At 41.7% G+C, this 16,211-nt stretch overlaps 3 protein-coding genes across 5 annotated transcripts; 1 reads left to right on the top strand and 2 right to left on the bottom strand.

The window, feature by feature from the left end:
• The first annotated feature begins 411 nt into the window (after nt 1-411).
• phc1 (polyhomeotic homolog 1) lies at nt 412-6,790 on the top strand. 2 transcript variants are annotated; one of them, XM_041044180.1, is made up of 15 exons: nt 439-535; nt 1,443-1,564; nt 1,719-1,829; nt 1,921-1,986; nt 2,088-2,231; nt 2,488-2,664; nt 2,809-3,558; nt 3,649-3,784; nt 3,914-4,092; nt 4,208-4,271; nt 4,388-4,475; nt 4,692-4,863; nt 5,451-5,685; nt 5,785-5,940; nt 6,497-6,790. In XM_041044180.1, exons 2-14 carry the CDS (start codon nt 1,448-1,450, stop codon nt 5,934-5,936), a joined length of 2,391 nt encoding a protein of 796 aa, XP_040900114.1. In that variant the 5' UTR covers nt 439-535; nt 1,443-1,447; the 3' UTR covers nt 5,937-5,940; nt 6,497-6,790. The 2 variants fall into 2 exon arrangements, with proteins under 2 accessions (XP_040900113.1, XP_040900114.1); XM_041044179.1 differs by lacking the exon at nt 6,497-6,790 and having other exon boundaries at nt 412-535; nt 5,785-6,367.
• A 38-nt stretch (nt 6,791-6,828) lies between these two features.
• On the bottom strand, nt 6,829-12,162 carry styk1b (serine/threonine/tyrosine kinase 1b). Its single transcript, XM_041044252.1, has 10 exons — nt 11,653-12,162; nt 10,584-10,639; nt 10,200-10,370; nt 9,664-9,996; nt 9,335-9,516; nt 9,119-9,193; nt 8,364-8,572; nt 8,147-8,187; nt 7,695-7,791; nt 6,829-7,582 (listed from the first exon to the last, which is right to left on the bottom strand). Exons 2-10 carry the CDS (start codon nt 10,636-10,638, stop codon nt 7,390-7,392), a joined length of 1,356 nt encoding a protein of 451 aa, XP_040900186.1. The 5' UTR covers nt 10,639; nt 11,653-12,162; the 3' UTR covers nt 6,829-7,389.
• An 888-nt stretch (nt 12,163-13,050) lies between these two features.
• LOC121185854 (glutathione S-transferase kappa 1-like) lies at nt 13,051-15,771 on the bottom strand. Of its 2 annotated transcripts, none has more exons than XM_041044335.1 (8): nt 15,530-15,771; nt 15,332-15,418; nt 15,173-15,254; nt 14,940-15,068; nt 14,195-14,340; nt 13,990-14,106; nt 13,642-13,735; nt 13,051-13,303 (listed from the first exon to the last, which is right to left on the bottom strand). In XM_041044335.1, exons 2-8 carry the CDS (start codon nt 15,398-15,400, stop codon nt 13,269-13,271), a joined length of 672 nt encoding a protein of 223 aa, XP_040900269.1. In that variant the 5' UTR covers nt 15,401-15,418; nt 15,530-15,771; the 3' UTR covers nt 13,051-13,268. The 2 variants fall into 2 exon arrangements, with proteins under 2 accessions (XP_040900269.1, XP_040900268.1); XM_041044334.1 differs by having other exon boundaries at nt 15,332-15,413.
• Between the last annotated feature and the right edge of the window lie 440 nt (nt 15,772-16,211).

Below are 16,211 nucleotides of genomic sequence, written 5' to 3'. Positions count from 1 at the left end.
TATAGTATAAAAAATAATCTATATACGAGTGTGACTGAAACCACATGTATGAACCAAAATTATCATTATTGAAGATGGTGAGCTTTATCTTTGTAGACTTCAGAAAAAGCCAGGCAAGCTGTTCCCCTAGCTTCCAGTCTTTAACTCTAAGCAAGAAAATAGATTTGTGTACTTCCCAAAATGTTGAACTATTGCCATAAAATTCTGAATTATCATAATAATATAACACTGGGATATTTTGGATGCTTAATTTATTCTATGATATACTGTTGAGTTGAAGAAATGTTCAGGCTAAATCAAAAACACGCCGGTACTGTAGGTGGACTTCTGCCTCTACTGAAGCAGAAGAAGGATACGAAGAAGAGGAAGATGACGAAGAAGAAGAAGAGAGCTAAGGGGGGGGACTTGTGAGGGGCGGGGTTTTGTTGGAGGCAAAAACCCTGAAAGGGGCTGTTGTTGTTTGCAGTTAAAACCGAGGTCGGACTATAAACTTGATTGCTTTTAACTGTGAAAAGGACAGAAATATCAAGGAGAGGTAAACACATAAGCACGCTGAAAATCTCTAAATGTTGACTTCTTGCAGGGATGAGAGCCAGATAGATGTTAGCTCTCAGCCTACTAGCATTGCTAGTGAGTTAGCCTGTGATAAACTAACGCTGCATCTTTTATACCAGTAAACGCCAGTGTTAGCAACAAACTGACTGCTCATCTGCTTTCATTTAACACTTCTGCACTCTGCCATTTTTTCTAGCCCGGTTACAATCGTTAATATATTTTAATGATGGCATGTCAGGCTTGCGTTTAGGAACAGCTAACTAGCAGAGTCCATTGTAGTTAGCCACAGATGGCTAGCCTCTTTCCTGCTGTGTTTGAGCTTTCCTCCATGTTGTTCTTTCTTTCGTGTTCATCTATCATGCTGACAACTGGTCTGCTAAAGAAAATACCACCACGCTCCTGCTCGCCGCGATCAGTGGTCAAACTGTGGCGGTGATCACATCTTCCAAGCTCATAAGTAGTTATACCTTTTTGTAGGGGTGTCGCTGCCTGTGATAAATCGGTCCTCTGAAAGAATAATCACTGGCACCACTGTTTATATACAATAATCTTAGTGCTGGACACTTTCAGGGAGTACTCCAGCAGTGGGGCCCTTGAGGTTTCACCAGGTATCAGCTAATTAATGCCAGCAGTACCCGTGAGACACTTGAAACCGACTGAATGGACAGTTTTTATAGACATAAACCTATTATAACTAATTATTGGAGTTATCATATGTAAAGTTATGTGAGCTTGTTATTTAAAAAAATATGTTTGGGCCCAGTGAGGGGTAAATTACATGCTCAACAAGTCTTCATGCTGAGATATTTACTGTTAAAAAGTTACGCAGTAGATAGAAGTGTAAACAGCACAGGTATTCTGTCACAACTGCTTTTGGTTTTGAGCAGCAAACATGGATGCAGGTGAAGACCAAAACACAGGCAACACCAATGGAACTCCTCAGACAAGTGGGAACTCCCGTGCGCCCCAGATAGCCCACATGTCTCTATATGAGAGACAGGCTGTACAGGTGAGAGTTTGTGTGCATAAAATAATGCCTAGATAAGACGAGAAGACTAATGTTGGATATCTGGAACTGATAATAATATATTAATTAAAACACTTTGATTTGGCCTAATACAGTCTGTGTATATGTGTGCGTGTGTTTGTGTGTGTTGGTTTAGGCTCTCCAAGCGCTTCAACGACAACCAAATGCAGCTCAGTACTTCCAGCAGCTCATGCTGCAGCAGCAGATCAATAGTGCCCAACTCCATAACTTGGCCGCTGTGCAACAGGTAGTCCTAATTATGACAGGAAAATACAGGTAGGACAAAAATATGGTCAAAGGAAGCATCACACTCCATTTCATTTATCTCCTGAAACCAGGCCACCCTTGCAGCAAGTCGACAGTCCAACACCCCAAGTAACAGCATGTCCCAAGCGCCCACCACTGTAAGTTTTTATGTCAGGTATTTTGGAGTGATTAATTACACAGCTAGTTTATGAAAGTAGTTGGCAGTTTTGATAAGAATGTAATTTTCTGTGCCTCCCAGGTCAACCTAAGCACTACGTCTGCAGGCGGGACAATGACTAATCCCCGTCCCCACGGCCCAGCCACCTCTGCAACGACTCCAGCTCTCAACCAGTCTGTGTTGCTGGGTGGAAACTCGGCAGGACAGGGACAGATGTATCTTAGGGTGAGTTAAAATGGTCCTGTGCTCTGTCCATTTTTGGCAGTAATCAATTAAATGAATGCACATTGCACTTGTCTGTGTCACCAATACTTTTGATGTAAAGATCTTTGGATTGCTTCAGTTTCTTGAACGATCTGTTCAAAATTAGCACATTTCAATTATCACCAAAATTGATGTCATTCGTTACAGTTTTGTCATTTGCTGAAAGTCATTTGCTGAAATATTTGGTGTTTACAACATTGTCCTGTTCCTCACATAGGTCAACCGCTCTCTCAGGGCTCCCCTTGCTTCTCAGCTCATCTTTATGCCTGGTGGTACAGCAACAGCTACTGTAGCAACCGTTGCCCAGACACAGCCTCAGCAGCAGCAGCAGCAACAACAGCATCAGCATGAAGTTGCTCCTTCCACTGCCAGTGCCCAGTCTGACAATGATCAGGTTTGAGTACAATTACCTACTTGTAAACTCTGAGCATTTTGGATATTTTTCAGTTTTGAAACATGATTGGTGGAGTCAGAAGTCACTTCTGCTACCTTTCCAAAATGCATTTCACCACAACCCAATCCTTTCTTTATGTCCCAGGTGCAGAACCTGGCCCTTCACTGCGCTTCCACTCCCAGAGTAGTTGCTGTCAAGTCTGAACTTCCAGAGAGGAAAGATGCTGCCAGCTTTCCTCTCGGTCAGCAGCAGCAGACTTTCCCCCAGACGGCTCAGCAGCAGCAAGTACAACCACAACAGCTACAACAAATGGCCAAACCCAACTTTACTCAGCAGTCCACTGCCAACACTATGACTGTAAAAACTGGAAACCAGGCTACAATGACTGTTACTCCTGCTGCTTCTGTAGCTCCCTCCTCCACCTCCTCTCCAGCACTCCCTCTCTCCCAGCTCCTCTTGTCCCCCTCTGCTGCCCCTGTGATCTTGGTGCCAACCTCAAATGTTCCTACCTCTACCCAGGGCTACCCCATCGGCTCAGTGGCCCCAAAAGCCAACGTTAACACACAGACTCTTGTGGTGCAGCCGCTACAACAGGCCAGCACTATTGCAGACAAAGGCCCTGTGCCTATCCAGCCTAAGACAGCTCAGGGACACCGCTTACCTGTGCAGCTGCCTCCTAGACACCCACCTCCCATTCTCCCAGCGCCACCTAGCAACACCCAGGCCACCACTGTGGGACACAACCCTCCCCACATCCCTGTGCATTTTGTGGGAGCCAGGCAGGGCTTGGCAGGCAATGCACAGGCTGTGGCCTTGGCACAGGCACGAACCAGCACAGCCCAGGAAAGCACACCTGCTGGGAATATTAATGCAGTCTCCAACAACAGTGCTGTGGTAAGATCAACCATCGAAAGGATGTACTTTGTGACACTGACACTGTTTTGGTTAGCTATAAGTAAGAATTCTAACATTTTCTGCCATCAGACAAAGCCTGCCATTGGCTCTCTGAAGAGAAAATCTGACTGTGATGCACCGAACGAGATGGCGACAGAATCTTCAGACTCTGCACCAATGAAAGATTCTGCTCCTCCCTTGTCTCCTGCCCCTACAAAGGACTCAGGTATGTCACTTTGTCATCTCCAAATCAAGCATAAATTATTAGTAGCCAAACTTGAAAATTGTAATCTTAAATCTTGAGCTCCGGTTAGAAACTCATTCTGTCCCCTGTTTGTTTCAACCCTCACTGTAGCGCCTCCTGTGGCTGCTGCGTTCTCATCTCCTCCCACCCTGTCCTTACCTCTGCCCTTGTCAAGAGTTGGGCATGGGGACAAAGACAGAGCACCTGTTCCCCAGGCAGTGGTCAAACCTCAAGTTCTCACCCACCTCATAGAAGGCTTTGTTATCCAGGAGGGAGCTGAACCCTTCCCTGTAAGGGCACTCAGTCACAAAAAAAAAATTTAATCAGATTATTTGAACAACATTGGCTATGCACTTTTCTGTATGAAAACATTCCTGACTGTCAGGCTTGTATTTGATGTGACAGGTTGCTGGACTCCTCAAAGACAGAGATTTTGCTCTGGTTGGCCGCTCAGAAAACGGACCTCCATGTATGTGGTGGAAGAAGATCATTTTTTTTATGATCGAGTATGATACCATAAATCCGTTTGCATGGTCAGTGTGTACTTAATGTAATGTAGCTTCTTCCTTTCCTTTTCTTCTCCAGTGTTGAAATGTGAATACTGTGGAAGCCTCGCTCCAGCCAGCCAGTTCAGAGGATCAAAGAGGTTCTGTTCAAATACTTGTGCTAAGAGGTAAGATTACAAGATCAAAATTTGCTAAAAAAAAACTCTATGAGCTTCAGCAAGGATGGACAACTTATCTAATGTAGTAACAAGAGTTTGCAGGTTTTCATTACAGCCAACGGCTACACCTAGTGATTCCACTTACTAAACACATTGTGGACATTGGGCAGTGTTCGGTTGACCCAAATGTCCTCCTGAGTATTGACTGTGCTCCTGGATCCACAGGTATAATGTAAGTTGCAGCCAACACTTCAAGACAAGCAGGGGGAGAAGTGCTGCAGGCTTGGCGTCACCTCCGGCACCCTCTGAGAGTGCTGCTAGGCGCAGGGGCCCCGCTCGCAGGAACAGTTCTAATACCGCTTGTAATAAAATATCAAGCAGGCATCCGCCTGTCAAGGTAAGACCTGTAGCTTAAAGGACAGAGCGTCGGAGCAGTAATGAACTGATCCTACTAATGAGTATTTTCTATGTATCTATAGCTGGATGTGGTTTATTAGACGTCCATTGGTAGTTTTTAAACAACTCACCAGTGAGTGACATGTTCTTTTGTTGTTCTGGACATGGGCACTAAAGCTTATTTTGAGTCAGTCCCACTGGTTCTGTACTCACTAGAGCACCAAATGTGTACTACTCCTCTGATGAAAATCATCCCTAACAAATTAAATATTATATATTAATATATACTATTAATAATAATAATATTAATATTTACTCCTATATTTACTCCTATTCAAAGAACATCTGCTAAAAACTATAGCGCCCAGCTGTTTTAGAATTATATAACCTTTTCTTTAAAATGAAACTTTATATTTGCGACCCATCTTTATAAAGAAGTGGCGAGGAGAGTGCCACAGACAGCATTTCAGTGTCAGACAAATATATTGGACGGTTTTATGCCATGTGACTATATGACCAACAACTGCAGCGTACTATGATGTTTCATCTCTGGCTTTTATATCTCAATTTCTGCTCTTTTGCATGTAGTGTCACTCTGAGTCCAGTCGCTCAGATGATGTGTCCAGCGATGGAGAAGGAGAGGATGATTCTCCTTCACTTTCCCCGAGTTCTTCACACTCCTGCTCTAGAGCTGACCACAGCGCTCCTCAGTCTGACAGCTCAGCCCCTGGTAGCATCCCACAGGAGGGCGCTAATTTTCTCTCAGCAACTCCTGCTCAGTGGAGCGTTGAGGAAGTCTTCAGGTTCATCTCTTCACTTCAAGGTTAGTACTCATTGATTAGAAGAGTTTTGTAAGCCATGGCCATGTCTCCTGCTCTCTTTTTGTGCTAGTCGTATCATCTTGTCTTTCTGTTGCGCTCAGGCTGTGAAGAGCTGGCGGCCCAGTTTCTGTCACAGGAAATAGACGGGCAGGCTCTCCTGCTTCTGCGAGAGGACCATCTCATCTCCACCATGAATATCAAGCTGGGTCCTGCTCTCAAGATCTGTGCCTCCATCAACAGCCTGCGTGAGTGATGAGGTCAGTGATTCAGGGGGACACTAGGATCGTTTTCTCGCTGATGATTTCTTACTAGAATCAATACCTGGACTTGCTCCTCTATTAGTAAGAAGTTAAAACCTAAGACTGAGATCTCCAGGGACAATGATGATGTTTTTTTTGTTTTGTTTTGTTTTTTTACAAAATAATGGTGTTCCATCAAACTTGTGGAGACATGGAGATGGACAGTTTACTTTCTGGACGTTGAATGTGCAAAAAACATGTTGTATGCATACTGTTATGTGTGAGTGGTGAGCATGGACAGTCTGAAATACCGATGTCAGTAGTGTTGGTCACTTTTTTTCTGTCACTGTGAGTAGAGACCTTTTGTATCTATACTATACTCCAGCCTGCAGTAATCGGTGCTAGGTCTTCTATCTAGGACAGTTCACCCGTTGGGAAAAAGAAATGTTGCCTTCTTGCTGTATTTCAAAAGGTGCTTTAACTTTAGGGATATGATTTCTGATGTCAGCAACAGTCATTTCATTTAAGTGTTTCAGTCTTTTAGTAGTTATTTGTGTTTTTGTTTTTACCATAGATGTTCAACCCAGGCTCCAATCACATCAATCAAAGGACACTCAAAAAGCCTGGTATTTTAATTAGTTCATTTTACCAGTTATTAAAAGTTTAGTTTTGTATCTTTCCATTTTGTACTACAATCAAAGTTATTTTTTCATGGATATGATATAGTTTTAGTAGCTTTAATCAACTTAACTACCTGAAAATAGGTATTCCTCATGGTTTGCTCTCTCAAGGGCTGAGTGGAAGTGCTCTGTGTACATGTATGCAGTACTACCAATAAACAATACCTGTTACTGGAAGTATTTGTGTATGCTTTTATGACCTTGAAAGAGAATAAGATCACTCCAGGCCTTTTCATGATTTTTTATTCAAATGTAAACTGGTCATTTCTTGCTAATAGATGTCTGTGAACAAAAACTTAGCTTAGAGAGAAAACATTGAATATAGTATCAGCGGAATTGCATTAATATGTCCTTCATTTCTCTGCCTACTATATAATCATATAAAAATGCAGTAATAACATATATTACATTTTTTTAAATATACATTGTCTACAGTTTGTAAACATTTGTAAACCATCATATATTTACAGGATCGACTACAGGTTCAGAGTGCAGCCGCTGTATGTTGGTCAAGTTTACATATCTTAAATTCTACTATAAAATTACTAGTTGCATTTTCCCCACAATTGAGCTCTTAGATTAAAATGAATGGTTCCCAAAGGTAAATAACTTTTAAATATAGAAGTTTTTTGTCTTTTCCATAAAATTTAAGAACAATTTCAGTACCCAAAGCACGTGTACACAGAGCTTGGAACACTTTTATTGCACCTGAAAGACTTCTGTTGGAAAAGTGCACAACTGGGGTATTTGACAATAGTGCAGTTTGTTTTGCTGTCACGGCCAGTGATCAGAAAACAGTGTAGCTGTTGGTTTCCCCGTATCCTGCTTCCTGCAGGTACTGCTCAATGTTAACTGTCCCAGACACCTTGAGGACTTTGTCAGAGGCACTCTTCTCTCCTGAGAGGAGCTTTCGGCTCACGTCAGCCAGGGAGGGTCGCTCTTGATCCTTCCATTGGCAGCAGCCCTTAATGATGGAATACCTGAGAGAAAGAGAGCGTAAGTAGTCTGAACCTCTGAGCACATTTGTTAACGAGAAAAGTTTTGCAACCAGTGAGTTGCTTTGGGTTTGGTGTGCTTTATCTGGATACTCACAGCATGTTGGAACAGTTGGAAGGTTTTTTCAGGCTTTTCCCTCGTTGATGAAACTGCAGAAGCTCATTAACTGAGATTTCTGCAAATGGAGCTTCACCTGGAGAGAAAATAGTAAATGTAGAAGATGTATGTGGGGGATATAGATAACCTCAATGTACTTTTAGATTGCAATATTGATGTATATCATGCAATGTAATACATTTTTTGGAAAATCAATAGACAGACTGTTTGGATACAGAGGCATGTCTGCTTTTTGGTTAATCCAGCAAATTAAATACTTTACAGTTTAAGATACTTTACCACATTGATGTGGTATTTTCCAAAATGGAAACTTTTTCAGTCTCACAGTATATATTTACATTATCAACCCCAAGTAGTAAATGTAATAAGTACATTTATAGATCAATCCTTTATTAATAATCTGTTTTCTCCAAAGTTACAGTTGCACTTACCCAGTGTTGCCATTTCATAAAGCAAGATGCCAAATGACCAGCTAGACAGGCAAACACATAAGCAAGAAATGGTTAGTCTTCCATTAAGTAAATGTTCCTAGCAGTAAGCATACAGAACATAAATTCCATGCCCTACACAAAGAAGTTAATAGCAACTTTTAATTAGAAATTAATTTGAAGAAACAAGTGTTTCTGTATAAATGGAGAAAGAACTCACATGTCACTGCTTTGACTGGCAGGTCTCCTGGCTAACACCTCTGGTGCCTGCCATTTCTTCATGCTGGGATCATCTCTCTGAGTGGCTCCCGCATTCTTCCTTGTGTAGACCCCATGCAGACCCCAAAGCTTGGCCGTGAACTGATTGCTGACCAGCACACTGCGGGCACGGATGTTTCCATGGAGAATATCTTTGCTGTGAAGGAACTCCTGATTGGGCAACAAGACAAGGGCAACTCAGGATTAAATAGGCAAGCCTGTGCAGTTCATTTCACAACTTCCATCTATGCTCTCTTATAAAGTAAATGTGTAAAGGTTCTCCTGAAGCCACACAGAAAGGGCATTTGATTGAAGACGGCATATTGGTACTGCTGGGACAGTTAAACCATGTAAATGTAGAGACCATTAAAAAAACAGTGGAATAAAAGTAGTTTAACTTGACATTGGGGCGTAAGGAGGGGATCATTAAAACACAAACACAGGACTGAGTAATGCAAACTGTTCCACAAAGGGCTGTGTGGCTGCAGGTTTTTGTTCCAACCAATGAAGAGCACACAGTTTGACCAATCAACTGTCTGAAGACTGAGATCAGTTGATTAAATGAGTCAAGTCTGGTGTGCTGGTGCTTCATTGGAGCAAAAACCTGCAGCCACACGGCTTTGTGGAACAGTTTGGACACCTCTGGAGTAATGTCACTGATTTGAAAGTCAAACATGTGGCCTAAAAAGGTGAGGGCATAGTTATTATCATACATACCAGGGCTGAGGCCACCTGTTTGGCCATGGTAAATATTCGTTTCTCAGTCATCTCACACGGAGGATCCACATGTTCCTGAAAAACCAAACACAAATATGCTATACTTTACCATTTGAATGTTTGTTTTTTTTCACTTCAGTTAAATGGTTTTGATGTTTGAGTTAACACATACTAGACTACTGTACCCTCTGTGAAAATATACCTCACACTTCATACCTGTCTGCATCTCCACAGGAAGCTGAGCAGGTCTCTGTTCTCCAGCTCCTCCACAACTGTAACCAGAGGAGCTCGCAAGGAGACCACGCCGAGAAGCTCTGGCAGGAATGGATGAGGTCCGAGCTGGGCCAGGAAGGATGCAAATTCCAGGAAGTTGTGTCTTTCTGTGGCATCAGCAGAGTCTATAGAGGATAAAAATTACAGGGAGATGAGAGTGGAAAAGAAACTCGAGCTATATAAGTCAGATGAGAAAGATGTGCAAATGAGGTAAATATTAAGAGCTCTTTCTAACAAACTCACTAAAACCTGGGAAAGTTTAACTATCTCACCATTTAGCACCCGCAGGACCACATTCCTGTTTTCCATACGGGCCCTGTACAAGGACACGGAGGAGTCAGAGCGCAGGGAGAAGGTAGCAGGCAGAGGGGTGACCAGATTGAAGGACTCGGGCAACCTCTGACGGGGCAACTCCCTGGGCTGGACAATGGGAGTGAAACTAGGCTTGAAGGGCTGTGGTTGGGGGTTGGGTGGGACGGAGGGTGTGCTCACAGATAAGGAGAGGGTTTTTGACGAGTAAGTGTTCGGGGGATGGAAGGTGGAGTAGGAACTGGGCATGTCCAGAGCGATGCTTTCATGCTCCAGGACATCAATACCTGGTGGAGCTATGGACAGAGAGTTAAGACACAGAGAGGGAGGGAGAAAGATGATGATTATTATTAGTTAGAAGCACAAGGATTTACATGAGAATAGTAAATATAGCTATTAGTGCTTTAATGAAAAACATTAAACATCACTTTAAAAAGGTTTTGTGACATAAGATGTGATTTTAATTATTTTCTCTATCATGTCTGCTCCAGTGTCTTACCATCAATACCATGCAGCACTCTCCTGGAGGCCGACTTCGAGGCCTGTGGACGGATCCGATCGACTTTCTCTGGACAAAAACGCAGCAGTAAAATGAAGACCAGAGTGACCAGGAAGCTGGCCAGCAGAAAGACGGGCACTATGATCACCTCCTGCTCATAGACCCGTATCTCTGCAAACAGGAACAGACACAAGGAAACATCAGTCTTTATAATCACTCAGCAAGTCTGTGGTAAAGATCTCAAAGTAGCACAGCAGACATGTTTGTACAGTAATGCTGGTATGTTTGTTCATCTGTCAACTTAGGCGCACAGTTAAGCCTCCAGTGGTCAGAACAGGCTGGGAGCCAAAATCTTCAAGGTCTAGCTCTGCAGGTAAAACTTACCACAGATTGTATCTCCATGTTTGCAGCGGAAGTCTGCTTCTGATAATGAGGACATCCTGTTGAGGGTAAAAAGAGATGAGATCTTTTATACACGTTTGTCCATTCCTCACTTACTGTCCCGTTTACACAGTCAAACTTCATATTCAGTAGGTTTATAGTATTTGCACATGCTTATTGTTGTCATGTAATGAATTCAGGATTCATTTTCTGTTTACAAAAACCATTTAAGTCTTTGTTGTGGATAAACAAATAGATGAACATGAATAAAAAAAACAACAGATAAAGTGACAGTGGTTAGTCCTGAACCCCATTTTGTGTCTGGGGCTGAATCTGTGAATAGTAACATGACTCTTAAGGGTAACCAGTATGAGAAGGTGTCTGAGCGAACATGTAACTGAGACCAGGAACTTCAGCTGATGTATCACAGTCTCTGAGGCATGCCAAACATTTTCCTCCTGGCAATCAGAACAAAAACTCTGACACAGAATCTTGATCCTTTGGGACTTAAAGCACAGAACTCTGGTGTTGGTGAACCATAAAGATGAAGCATTATTATTTGGGCTAGTTTGACCAGAATACACAGAAAAAAATGCTGTACACAGAAAAAAATGGTATTATTTCTACCTGAAGCATTTTTAAGATTTGACTCTGAATTTCCAGCTGCCTTAGATGCAGTGCACAGGAACATAAATGACACTGCAGCCACACAGGGAAACACTTCAACCCCATGATCATCCTTCCACGTCAGTTCCAAGCAGTCTAAACCTGTTCATCTGCATTTTTTTGACACATTAATGCTAGTGTTGTACTACACACCCAAAGGGCAAATATAAATGGCAAACCAGTGCTGGCTCACGCATTCAAACCAATGTAAAAAATATCTTTACCATCACAGAAAGACTGAACCCAGAGCGAGATACACTGGTAAAGCTTTTATCAAATTAACATCCTCCATAAACATCAGGTCGCTCTACCTCAACAATATATTACATGTCTTTAAAAAAACATAGCATGTCATTGTAAAAAAAAAAAAAAAAAAAAAGGAGACATGCAGTGAATAAATTCTTACCTCAGCTACTTGTTGCTTCTTATATCCCCCAAGAAATTTTTAGATCCTGTTATTGCAGGCTCATGTTTCCCTCCTTCACGCAGTCAGCCAATTTTCATACATGCTCCCACCTAGATGTGGAGTCTGGGTTCAGCCGTGCTGTTCAGCTCTTCATTGTCTTGTTTTGCCAGGCGATTTGTGAAGCTCAGGGGATTAATGTGCTGCTCTCTGTTTGTCTACGTTCCACCTTCAGTGTTTTCTTAACTCCACCCTCCTCACCTGCTCCTTTTCCCTCTCCTCTCCTATTTACCTCTTCCTTTTTCCTCCTTTCTTTCTCTGTCCTTCTCAGTTCGAGTATTGGAGCACCACACAAATATCAGGTGTTTGATAATCCACTGTCATGCCCCTGCTTTTCTCACTGTTTGCTCTGCCACAATCTGTAATTTTCTTTATCTTCGGAAGCCGACAAATGTCACCTACCTCTAGCCCTGCCTTTCTCTCCTTTGTTTAGGGAAACTGGTCCTGCCGCTCCTTGTCATTTTTTAGTCTCCAGCCTTTTGTTAAGCATGCTTGACCCTCATTGCCCGGGAACTTGTATGACAAGCTGTGCAATCTCCGGAGAACTTAGTTAACAAAGATTAACTGCAGTACTTTCCACATATCGAATATACATAATCCCTCAGCCTGAAAAATGTTTTTTTTTTTTTTTTTAATAAATTTCATTCAAAGCTTTATTAATAAACATTTTTTTTGTGTAAACTTGAAAACAAATGGTCACCCAACATTTTGGGCTGATAAGTGTAACTCTGAAAACTGGAAAATGCTCCACTGCTACCTCATGTTTCAGCAAAATACAAAAACTAGAGAAGCATCTCACACTTCTCACACCACTTTCTAATTTTTTTTTAAACCAGAATTGACCTTTTTCATACTCAGTCATGTGTTTTTTAATGTTCTGACACATGTGATGTGACATTTGAAATTAATTTCGTGACAAAGGTTTAATCCACCCATCCATTCGCTGAACCCACATCCTGTTTAGTGTTGCAGCGGCTGAAGCGTATCCCAGCTCGCATTGGGAAAGAGGAGGGTTACACCTTCCACATAACCACATGCACACAAACATTCATACCTGGGTACCATGGGCAATTTAGTTTCCAAACAACCTAACCTATCTGGTCTCTAGCCTGTGCGGGACAAACCCACACAGAAAAGTTGCTGTGGGTTTGCCTTGCAGTGGGTTTAAACTCTGGACCTACACAGAGATTTATTATGTGTCAAAAATGTATTTTAAATTACACTAAGAGGCTGAAGAGAGACTGATGCGTTCAGTATGGTAAATACATGATTTCAAGATAATGACAAAACGGGTTTGCTGACTTTAAAATCTAATCTCTCTTTGCATTTAGTACAGAATGGAATTGGCATATTAAACAGTACATTGATGTGTTATTTCATTTACACTATTTATTTGTTATGGGTTTGCTCTGTTGATTGGTTTCAGAAGGCACAGCAGACAAAATATACATTTTGAACAGTTATTATTAGAAAATGAAAGACATCATTAAATTGAGATACAAATTCAAGAACCTTTGAGTATGTATTTGAAGACAGCTTTCATCTCACAGCTTGACAGCTTATTTTCCAGGCTGAGGTCCCAGCCACTTCTCTCCTGAAACACAGAATAAAACGAGATTAGGCAAGAATCTCAAAAGGCTTCAGCTTGAATTGCTAATGAGAAGCTGAACTGTGCAGAAACCACATAAACAAAAGAGAAAAGTTGTAACACAGTTTGCCATGTTGTCAAATGTTTAACAGTGTCTCTGTCTCTACTGTTTCCAAAGCATTTACATTTTAGGCATTTATCTGATTATTTTTTCAAGGGTGATTTACATTTAGTGCAACAGTAGATTAAGACTACATCGAACGCCGTTTTAATCTTTATCTGATCAGTTTTACATTTTATTTGTATGTGTTTGTGAATGGTGCACAGTACAACAGTATTCTCACCAATGCAGTGGGCCATGAGTTCAAATCTGTCAGATCCAAAAAAAATCTCTGGCTTTCCATCAACATGACACACCAAGAGGGGGAAGCCAAACGCCTGGGAAGAGGCATTAGGAGAGACTTTGTTAGTTATATTATAACTAGTGTGGTGCCTGTTCAACATGTGCTGGAAGGAACTGACTGCCTGGCTTGAATTAATCCAGCTTGCTGGTTTCCTGAGAACATCATCCAAACAATGTCACACTCAGCACTGCACTTCCTTCTTTCTAAGCGATACACCTGCCGTGACATAGTTGTGTCCCCTAATATCTTGTCTCTCTTGCCTAAATCTACAAGAACTGAAGAACTGACCCCCACATCGAGTGCATCCTGTGTTGTTTTTTTCAGGTTGTCTTTGATCTCCTTTGAGGTGGCCAGCTTCAGCACATCTTTAATTTCACTGTCAGACAGACCTGCTTTCATCGCTGCCTGCAAGAAAGAAAAAACACTGTGACAAGGCTAAATAAATAGTGCTTCTTAATCTTTTTAAATGTAGCCTGGCTGAATAAGTTGGTACCTCAGACAGAGATGCAGGCTCAGTAATGTCTTTGTCCTCACTCCAGATTCTTCTCCACAGCTCCCGGGACACCTGCTCTACCTGCTTGTCTCCAACCTTTTCCTTTGCATGTACCGCGGCCACAAACCTCATTGCAGGCAAGGAGCCTAAGGTGACGATAAGGTGACAATATGTCAGTGTTATGATGACAGCTTGTCCCACTGCCTCCCAGGTGGCTAAAAATAAAAAAAATCAGTTAATGCTTCCTTATGATACATCTTGCTGTAATACCTTTTTCTGAGGCCTTGTGTTAACATTAGGGCATTACTCTCACTATCAACCAGTCTGCCACTTTTTTAAAAATTCATTTATCAATCATTTTGTCAATAAAATGCATGAAAATACTGAAAAACACCTGTTAAAATAGTTTCCAGTCTTTGATTGAATACTTAAGTGTTGCTATTCTACTCAAAATCTGCTTGTAAGACCTTTAATATTTCAGTTGATATTGTGTTTACATTGTGCATATTCCAAATGAAGGTGTGTTTAGACAAATTACCACACAGCGAACCTGGAACCAAGTAAAAAGAAAAAAAAAAAAGAATGCTGTGAACAGAGAAAGGGGATTAATGGGGTTAGTACAAGTCCATATGGGTCCAGCTTCTCCTTTATGCCCAAGGGCCCCCACACAAGTTCATCCAGCCATCTACTCGGCCAATCAATAAACTTCACAGTTCTGATTCCATCGGATCCTGCTTGTATTTACCTTTGTTGAACATGACTTCAAAGGGGTCGGATGGAATCTGCAAGGGAACATCAAAGTACTTTGCCAAGCGGTCCAGATCCTTGTTCATGTACATGAATTTGTTTGGAACCACACCAGGAGGCTTGTTTCCTGACATGACAGATAACCGGTGTTTGAATATTGACAGTAACAACAGTGAATATGAAAGTGCACCAAGCCCTGCAATAGTTTGCAGGTGCTGAATCTTTGTTTACCTGATCCTTGCATGATGCCACCCAGAAATGCAGGGCGCAGCTTGAGCTCTATGTTCCACACGTTTCTGTAGCGACACATGACCTGCAAAGACAAACTTCGTTTCCACCAAAGTCTGTGGTTGTGTTACTGAACCTGTCGTTATATGAAAAGACACAAACCTCAAAGCCAAGCCAAGAGTATGGAGAAACCACATCGTAGAACAGCTCGATCACTTTCTTGGAGGTCATCTTCAGAGTAACACTGCGCTTTGAATAAATGGCACCGTTAACTGTTATGTAGTGTTTTAATAAGAGTCTGATGTGATTGCAACCAGCCTCACCGCACTGCCCCGCTAAGTGTGTCAAAGTTCAACTAACCTGACAAAGAGCAGCCCGGTGTGTTGTTTACAGTCAGCGGAAATGTGTCGTTGGTTTTAGACTTTAGCTAGAACCGTTGTTACCTTTTGCAGAATGAGACCTTTAATATACAATGTATGAAGCAGACACAGCTTTAAGTTAGAATCAGTTAGCCAAACACTTTACTGCCCTCCTCTGGAACATCGGCAACTATAATCCACCAATGTTTCTTCTTCGTCGTCCTTCTTCTGCTTCTTGTTCTTGTTCTTGTTCTTCTTCTGCTTATTAGTTGCAAGACAGCGCCGAGGTGTAATACCGCCACCTACTGGACTGGAGTTCTATAATTAAAAAAACGCTAAGTTTCTGTTATATATATATACATTTTTTTTTTTTTTAAGTAGATAATTACATTACTATATATTTTCCAAGATGTATTTAGTTAATACAATTTTGAAGTGCTTCTACTCCACTACATTTCCCATTATTTGTATATTTATTTATCATGTCAGTGGGCTCAGTGGGCAGTTTATAAGGTGCACCAAGCTAAAACTAAATAACAGCTCTATGATAAACCCTGTCTTCATGAAGGTTATAATGTTGGTATAGTGCTGTTGAACTGTATTGCATTACATGGACAGGTGTTTCTCTTATTTAGTCCACCCCATGTATGTCTACCCTCATTGATATAAATGTGGTGGACAAA

This window comes from Toxotes jaculatrix, chromosome 8, assembly GCF_017976425.1.
Source record: "Toxotes jaculatrix isolate fToxJac2 chromosome 8, fToxJac2.pri, whole genome shotgun sequence".
NCBI lineage: Eukaryota > Metazoa > Chordata > Actinopteri > Toxotidae > Toxotes > Toxotes jaculatrix.
The sequence above is the reverse complement of the archived record's forward strand: the minus strand, read 5'-3'. Positions and strand labels throughout refer to the sequence as shown.